The sequence below is a fragment of the Saimiri boliviensis genome, chromosome 11 (genome assembly GCF_048565385.1).
Source record: "Saimiri boliviensis isolate mSaiBol1 chromosome 11, mSaiBol1.pri, whole genome shotgun sequence".
NCBI classification, from domain to species: Eukaryota; Metazoa; Chordata; class Mammalia; order Primates; family Cebidae; genus Saimiri; species Saimiri boliviensis.
Genome location: NC_133459.1, coordinates 86,626,531 through 86,635,471, shown reverse-complemented (window position 1 = coordinate 86,635,471; position 8,941 = coordinate 86,626,531). Strand labels below are relative to the sequence as shown.

Genomic DNA, 8,941 nt, shown 5'->3' with positions numbered 1-8,941 from the left:
CTCTAATTTATCTTTTCATTTCTGTGTACATGTCATAAGGCCAAACTTAGCAACCAGAAGTGAGAAAATATTCATAAGACAGAATTCTAGCAGAGTATGGTGGTCAACAGACAGTATTCTACTAATTACAGGTTGTAAGCTACATGAGTTAACACAAATGTATAAGGGAGCACAAATAAATCCAATGTCATGAGTCTTATCCTGCAGAGAACTTATAATGCGGTAGCCTGAGCAAATTTAAATTGTATTTCAAGCCTTAGAATGCCTACCAATCTTGAATGTTTGTTTTGCAATTATCTGCCAATGATCGTAAGAGGACCTAGTGAGAATCAGTGTATACCAAAAAATGCTAATCAAAAAACCTTTACAGATTCCATATCCAAATAACAATCATTTCGCCTGGATTTGGGTTCTTTTCATAGGTCATTAGTCATCAAAGAAAATTCTAACTTATGATACACTTTTACTACTATTACTCTGAAAAGTGCTCTGACAATGAAGCTTGCTCCTGACCTAAATGTGTCTTGACTTCTAGGGTGACAACCAGAATGACTCCTGGATCTTCACCCTGGCCATCCTCCTGAGCAGCACCTTTGTGTACAATAGCATGGGAACCATCAACCAGCAGGCCATAGACCAACTGCAGTATCCTTTTGTGACTCAGAACAACACCAAGGTCAGAGGGACACCAGTATTCATAAACAAGCTGCCTGTGGATCCTCATCAATCAAGCTCAAAAGGAGAAAACATAAAAAATAATGCAAGTACAGGGAAGAGATTCCATGTATCCACTTTAGACTTGACAGGTTAAGAGCAAAGGAAAATGGAAGGTTTGGGAGTATGTTGAAATAATATGGGATAAGGTCCCTGCTCATTTTGCCACATTTCCTTAGTTAGCTGCTCAGCTATGTGACAGAGCTCACAGATCAAACCCAATCAAAATCCTCACCTGGTGAGAATAACTATGAGGTTGAGGATTCAGCTGATTTTGTGAGCTTCTTCCCAGATTTTGTGTGGACATTGAGAGATTTCTCCCTGGACTTGGAAGTACATGGACAATCCCTCACAGCAGATGAGTACCTGGAGTACTCCCTGAAACTGAAGCAAGGTAACAGGAATATACCATTGATAAATGAGGATGACAAAACACTGGAAATTATCATTTTTTAGTTTACTATTGATAGTTTTCTTACATTTACACTTTTCTATATCTCTAACTTGCTATTCTTAAGAATGAATGCTTGCTATTAGCAATAGCACAGACTTTTTTTAAAAAAAGGAAAAAAGGAATTAATGCTTGCTGCATATCTGAATTAATAGATTAGATTTTTAATTATATTCTCCCTTGTTCTAAAATAAATTTCTCTTTCTTTCATTTTTCCCTACTTTATAATTTAGGTAAATTTTATCTCTATATGTAGGGTTTGTCATTCTGTATTTAGCCTAAAATATGAAGGACAATAGATATTTATTTAAAGAACATGGATTAAATATGAACAGTGTACTAGTCCAACTGTTGGCAAACCGCAGCCTAAGACAAATAATGGCCAATTGTGCCGACCAGCTGTATTTGTAAATGAGATTTTTTGGGAGGAATGCTATGACTATTCATTTACGTATTGTCTAAAGTTGTTGTCATGCACTCCAATAACAGAGTTGAGTACTTGGAAAAGAGACCACTTAGCCTGCAGAGCCTAAAATATTTACTACTTGACCCTTTACAGAAAAATTTATATTAGGCAAATTTCTTTATTATGTTTCTCTAGGTACCAGTGAAAAAGATAAAAATTTTAATCTGCCCCGACTCTGTATCCAGAAGGTCTTCCCAAAGAAGAAATGCTTTGTCTTTGATCGACCTGTTAATCGCAAGAAGCTTGCCCAGCTCGAGAAACTACGTGATGAAGAGCTGGACTCCGAATTTGTGCGACAAGTAGCAGACTTCTGTTCCTACATCTTTACCAATTCCAAAACTAAAACTCTTTCAGGAGGCATCAAGGTCAACGGCCCATGTAAGTCCCCTCTCTAGTACTTCCACTCATTGTTAAAACTAAAGGATGGCCAGGCATGGTGGCTCACACCTCTAATCTCAGCACTTTGGGAGGCCAAGGCGGGAGGAACACTTGGGGCCAGGAGTTCAAGACCAGCCTCGCCAGCATGGCAAAACTGTGTCTCCACTAAAAATAAAAAAAATAAAAAAATTAAAAAATTAAAAAAATTAGCCAGACATGGTGGCACTTGCTTGTAATCCCAGCTACTTGGGGGGCTGAGGCAGGAGAATTGCTTGAACGCAGGAGGTAGAGGTTGCAGTGAAACGAGATGGTGCCACAGCACTCCAGCCTGGGTGACAGAGGGAAAAAAAAAAAAAAAAAAAAAAAGGAGCATGAAATAACTCCACCTAGTTTCAGTATTGAAAAATCCGAATCTATTGTTACCTCTATGTTAAATTCTAGATGGCACCAACATTTCTAATAGATTTTGTTAGTCAGTTTCTTGGTGGGAAAAGATAGAAAAAGCAAAGGAAAAGTGTTTAATTACTTAAATTTGCCACAGTAAACTGGGCCTGCACTGTACAATACAGTGGCCGCTAGACAAGTGGGGCTATCTAAATGTAAATGTAAATTAATTAAAATAAGGAAAATTTTAAAGTCAATTCACTTGGCTATATTTCAAAGGCTTATATCTACATGTACTTAGTGCCTAGCATACTGAACAGTACATACAGAAAACTTCCATGATTACAGAAAGTTTTCTTGGACGATGCTGTGATAAAATAAACCAAATGGAGGACTTCTTTTGATTAGGAGAGTATCACTTGTTCCATAAGTATTGATTAAATGCTACTATGAGGCTGAAGATACAGTCATAAATGAAATAGCTATAGTTTCCTTTCCTGATGGTGCTTGGGGTTAAAATGAATGCAAACATTCAACTACAACAGGCCTATGTCATCTAGAACAAGGATTCTCAAATGTTGATAGGCATACATATCATCTGAGGATCTTACCCAAATAAAAAACTCTAATTCAGTAGATCTGGGGCAGAGGCTGACAATCTGCATTTCCAGCAAGCTCCCAGGTGATGCTGAGGACATTGATGCTGTAAGAAAAAACAGGTGGCGATTGACACGTTCAGAATAACACAGAATAGGGAGTTTTCTTTAGTACAAGAAACATTTATCATTTGTTCTCCATATGTAGGTCTAGAGAGCCTGGTGCTGACCTATGTCAGTGCAATCAGCAGCGGGGATCTGCCCTGCATGGAGAACGCAGTCCTGGCCTTGGCCCAGATAGAGAACTCAGCTGCAGTGCAAAAAGCCGTTGCCCACTACGAACAGCAGATGGGCCAGAAGGTGCAGCTACCCACGGAAACCCTCCAGGAGCTGCTGGACTTGCACAGGGACAGTGAGAGAGAGGCCATTGAAGTCTTCATCAGGAGTTCCTTCAAAGATGTGGACCATCTATTTCAAAAGGAATTAGCGGTAATTTTTGTGTCAAATTTATATGGTTTAGGGTCATGGAAGCCAAAGTACTACTAAGAAATGAAATTGGCATTTATTTTGAGAGAAATAGTTAATCCAGATTTTAAAATGGTGACAGCCAGCTCTTGGTAATCATGATAATCAGAAAAAAAAACAAAAAACAAAAAACAAAAAAACAAAAAAACAAAAAAAAAAACCCACAATTTTATTACTTCAGATTCAAAGTTTAAAAACATTGCTTATCCATAAATGCTCTTTTCTTTATTAAATGCATGTAACTGACATTCAAAGCTTCTAATCAAACTACCTGCCCACTCTTCTCAGAATGATTTGATATTCTAGCCAAATGCAAAGAAAATTTTCATCCTAGTTATCTTGAGCAAGCTTCTGTTCAGCCACATTTATTCCATATAACATCATTACTCCAATATGAAAAAGAGTTTTCCTCTAACAGTTGACATAAAGCTATCAATCTCCGCCATGAAACCCACCTCCAAGGAGAAAGCAACTTCAGTAGAAAGTGGGGTCAGGAGGAAGAGTGTGGTCCTGCTGGGGAGCCTGTCAGTTTCTCCAGAGTCACTGACTTTTTATTTTCAGAAGTCTTTCCTGAAATTCTGAGGTCAAGCCAGCATCCTTTTCCTGTTACTCTTTTTACTTCCTGTTTTTACATTAAAGGCACAGCTAGACAAAAAGCGGGATGACTTTTGTGAACAGAATCGGAAAGCATCATCGGATCGTTGCTCAGCTTTACTTCAGGACATTTTCAGTCCTCTAGAAGAAGAAATGAAGGCGGGAATTTATTCTAAACCAGGGGGCTATCGTCTCTTTACTCAGAAGCTACAAGACCTGAAGAAAAAGTACCATGAGGAACCGAGGAAGGGGATACAGGTAACCAAAATTCATCTGCCATTTATGGAAAGCTGCTGACCTGCCTCCTGCAAACTCCAAGGTGACCAAGCTTCATTGCACACAGATGTGCTTTTCTGTCTGCATAATATTCACACTTTCATTCAATAACATATGCAAAGAGGCTGTTATACCAGATATGTCCCAAGTGCTCATCAAAAAGAATGCAGTCAGCAGGCATGGTGGCTCAAAGCCTGTAATCCTAACACTTTGGGAGGTGGAGGTGGGCTGATTACTTGAGCTCAGGAGTTTAAGACCAGTCTGGGCAACATGGTAAAACCTTTCTCTACTAAGAATATAAAATTTAGCCAGGCACTGTGGCACATGCCTGTAGTCCCAGCTACTCAGAAGGCAGAGAATTACTTGAGCCCAGTAGGTAGAGGTTCAGTGAGCAAAGACTGCACAGCACTCTAGCCTGGGCAACAGAGCCACACTCTGTCTTTTAAAAATTCATTAATTGCCGGGCACGGTGGCTCAAGCCTGTAATCCCAGCACTTTGGGAGGCCGAGGCGGGTGGATCACGAGGTCGAGAGATCGAGACCATCCCGGTCAACATGGTGAAACCCCGTCTCTACTAAAAATACAAAAAATTAGCTGGGCATGGTGGCACGTGCCTGTAATCCCAGCTGCTCAGGAGGCTGAGGCAGGAGAATTGCCTGAACCCAGGAGGCGGAGGTTGCGGTGAGCCGAGATCGTGCCATTGCACACCAGCCTGGGTAGCAAGAGCGAAACTCCGTCTCAAAAAAAAAAATTTTTAATTAATTAATTAATTAGAGAGTGCAGTTAATTAACTATTGAGTTATAAACTCAATTATCAGATTAACCGCCAAGTTGTTTTCATGATCGTTAAAGCTGGATTTTTTCTGTTCCAAGACACAGAAACCCAATGATGGTTACTTAAAAAAAAAAAAAAAAAAAAGATAATTTATCATTTTACACTTCAAACTGGATTTAAAGGACATCTGGATACAAGATTTCAAATAATGTGGTGATTTGTCTCTCTGCCTGATGTCCTCCCCGAATCCCCACAGTTCTCTCCCTCTTTTCCTCTCTCTATCTGAATCACTCTGATTTGCTCTGCTAAGGAGGACTTCATTCTCCAGCAAGCTCAGCCATATGGAACCACATTTAGAGCCCTCAATTTGAAAAGGACAGGGAGCCCTATTTCCCAGTATCTATACCATCCTCTTAAATAAGACTCTGCTAAGTAGGGTAATCTGATTGGCCAGCTTGGAGCATGTATCTGCACCTGCGATAGGGAATCTTGACCACTGTATACACCAGGGCAAAGAGGACGAATTCCAGAAGAAAAGATGGTGAGCAGACAAACAGTAACACCTGCTTACAGCCATTTCCCATTTCTCACTCTGTGTTCTCTGGGTCTAAGGCTGAAGAGATTCTGCAGACATACTTGAAATCCAAGGAGTCTATGACTGATGCAATTCTACAGACAGACCAGACTCTCACAGAAAAGGAAAAGGAGATTGAAGGTGAGGAGCAAGTCAAAGGATCAGATTATCCTAAAGCTCTTCAAATTTTAAATAATTTGACTGGATAAACCTAAGTTCCATAAACTAAAGCAAGATGTGTCTTACCTGCTGAGGTCATCTCTGAGAAGGGCATATGTGGTCAGCAGCAACAATGACAGATAAGTGTGTAAGGAAGAATGAGGCAACAAGATAGCCTCACACAAATTTTTCTTCTTTTTCCTTCACAGCAGAACGTGTGAAAGCTGAATCTGCACAGGTTTCAGCAAATATGGTAGAGGAAATGCAAATAAAGTATCAGCAGATGATGGAAGAGAAAGAGAAGGATTACCAAGAACATGTGAAGCAATTGACTGAAAAGATGGAGAGGGAGAGGGCCGAGTTGCTGGAAGAGCAAGAGAGGACTCTTACTAGTAAACTTCAGGTATCTAATTGTATCACCTTGTAGTTTCTGTTTTTCTGTTTTCTCTCGATTCTTCTTGATCACAAACTTACTATGGCAGAGAGAACATAAAGCCCAGGGGAAGGATTCTACTTGCTTACCTGTACTTTCTTATTTCTGTCTGTCTGAATGGAACTGGCCACTACCTACATGTGGTCACTAAAAATTTATTTGCAGGGTGTCACATTCAGTCCTTTTTTAGTACACCCTTCCACTTATCATGACTGTCATATGCTAGGCATCATAACAATACCTTATCTATATCTCTCGCTTAATACCATATGAAGAAAGAACTTTATCCCTATTACTTAGGAGAGGAAACAGAGATTCAGAAAATATTAAATAACTTTTATAGGGTCACACAGCTAGTAAATATCTGACCCAGCTTCATCACTTAGTGGAATCCACAGTAATATTTTTTTCTATCCCATCTAGTACGAGTTTGGCTCTAAAAGAACTTTTATGAGTAGAAGGACTCCCTAACCCTCACACTTGTAGGACAGTCTAACACTCTTGCATGTTTTCTGTGCCCTACTCACAGTTTGTGTTGAGTTGGGAGCTATATGCATAAATTCTATATGGTAAGTCTGGCACTGGGATTTCCTTATCTATCTTCTGCTACCCCTGCCACCAGAGAGTAGAGACTTAGATCAAATTTCCTGATCTAAGATTCATATACATCATATTTTGAGAATACCTTATTTCTGTATTATGTGTATATATAATAATATGTGTGTAGGCAGGTGTATTAAAAAGTCTATAATGCATAAGGAAGATCTGAAATCAAATATATTATTAAGATTGCCCACAAAGGTTTTGTATAATTAACAGAAGAAAAAAACCAAGACCTTCATCAATAGAGCAGAAGACATAAGCTGCAACTCCTTTGGCTATAGAAACCCCAGGAGAAATAATCACGGAGCTCAACTGCCCAAGGAATACTATAATGAAAATCAAGGGTAGAGAAAATTTCAAGAAAAAATTAAGTACTAAATAAATCAATGCATGTGGAAACTAGATAGCTCACAGAGATTTACTTAATGGTACACGTATTTAGCCTCCATTTGTTTCTTTTTAGGAACAGACTCAACTACTGAAAGAGAGATGCCAAGGTGAAAGCACCCGACTTCAAAATGAGATACAAAAGCTACAGAAGACCCTGAGGAAAAAAAATAAGAGATATGTGTTCCATAAGCTAAAGATCTAAACAATAGAGCTTTTCTGTCACCCTGACCCAAGGCATAACTGAAACCATTTTAGTTTCTGGAACAAGTATCACTACATTGATAATTAGATCTTGCATCGTAACACTAAAAGTTTACAAGAACATGCTGTTCAATGATCAAAATCATGTTTTTTCGTTAAAAAGATTGTAAATTGTTCCACAAAGATGCATTTACCTCTGTACTAACAGAGGAGAGGTCATAACTTGTTGTCTCTCAGGAGTTTATTCTTCTGGATGACCAGTGGATACTGAGGAAAGTCTTAGGTAAAAGTCTTAGGGCATATTTGAGCACAGGTGCACAATGGGTCCCAATATTCAGAAACCATCCCAGCTTCCTATGGAAGACAGTGTAAAGCTCTCCATTATATCAAGGCTACAAGGTTGATGAGAAATAATGTGATTTCTGGACATTGCCCATGGATAATTCTCACTGATGGATCTTAAGCTAAAGCAAATCATCTTATACAGAGATCTAGAATTTTTTTTTGTTTAGGTTTCATCCTGAGTATTATATTTTCATTATGATTGTAAATGGTATCTTTACGTTTTACTGCATTACAAGTACATTATAATACTGGTTTTTGTTAATTGAAATTATTTAGCAAACATGCTATACAATTTTACTAATTATGATAGGTTTTTACAGATTAATTTTCTATGTAGACAGTTGTATCATTTGGCAAATAATAAGAATTTTGTTCCTTTCTATTCAATTCTTCTCTCTCTCTGTCTCTCTCTGTCTCTCTCTCTCTCTCTCTCTCTCTCTCTCTCTCTCTCTTCCCCCGTCTCTTTCTCTCTCTCTCTTTGAACTTTTCTCATGTTAGGGCTCAGCTTTCCAAACAACCTTAAAGAGAAAGGGTGATAGTGGATATTCATGTTGTATTTCTGTTCTTTATTATTATTATTATACTTTAAGTTCTGTGGTACATGTGCAGAATGTGCAGGTTTGTTACATAGGTATACACGTGCCATGGTGGTTTGCTGGATCCATCACCCCATCAGCTACATTGGGTATTTCTCCTAATGTTATCCCACTCCAAGCCCCTCACCCCCCTGCTATCCCTCCCCTAGACCCCCAGCCCCTGAAAGGCCCCAGTGTGTGATGCTCCCCTCCCTGTGTCCATGTGTTCTCGTTGTTCAACACCCACTTTGAGTAAGAACATGAGGTGGTTGGTATTTTGTTCTTGTGTCAGTTTGCTGAGAATGATGGTTTCCAGCTTCATCCATGTCCCTGCAAATGACATGAACTCATCCTTTTTTATGGCTGCGTAGTATTCCATGGTGTATATGTGCCACATTTTTTTTTATCCAGTCTAACATTGATGGGCACTTGAATTGGTTCCAAGTCTTTGTTATTATAAACAGTGCTGCAATAAACATATGTATGCCTTCCTTGTAATAGA

The 8,941-nt window shown here is 39.0% G+C and overlaps 1 protein-coding gene and 1 long non-coding RNA gene across 5 annotated transcripts in view; one reads left to right on the top strand and one right to left on the bottom strand.

The window, feature by feature from the left end:
- Positions 1–4,181, bottom strand: part of LOC141580295 (uncharacterized) — a 26,938-nt gene extending 22,757 nt beyond the window's left edge. For 2 of the 4 annotated variants that reach the window (XR_012512481.1, XR_012512484.1), the window contains exons 1-3: positions 3,970–4,181; positions 3,005–3,096; positions 950–2,337 (exon numbers count right to left, since the gene is read on the bottom strand). This is a non-coding gene — a long non-coding RNA (uncharacterized LOC141580295). The remainder of the gene's footprint in view (positions 1–949; positions 2,338–3,004; positions 3,097–3,969) is intronic. The other 2 variants (XR_012512483.1, XR_012512482.1) reach the window with 2 other exon arrangements.
- LOC101049043 (guanylate-binding protein 3) overlaps positions 1–8,941 on the top strand; it is an 11,917-nt gene extending 2,976 nt beyond the window's left edge. Inside the window, 8 exon segments of the mRNA XM_074381149.1 lie at positions 536–645; positions 906–1,108; positions 1,767–2,009; positions 3,198–3,478; positions 4,154–4,366; positions 5,772–5,874; positions 6,102–6,295; positions 7,392–8,941. Coding sequence (XP_074237250.1) covers positions 536–645; positions 906–1,108; positions 1,767–2,009; positions 3,198–3,478; positions 4,154–4,366; positions 5,772–5,874; positions 6,102–6,295; positions 7,392–7,520 — 1,476 coding nt within the window. The 3' untranslated portion in view covers positions 7,521–8,941.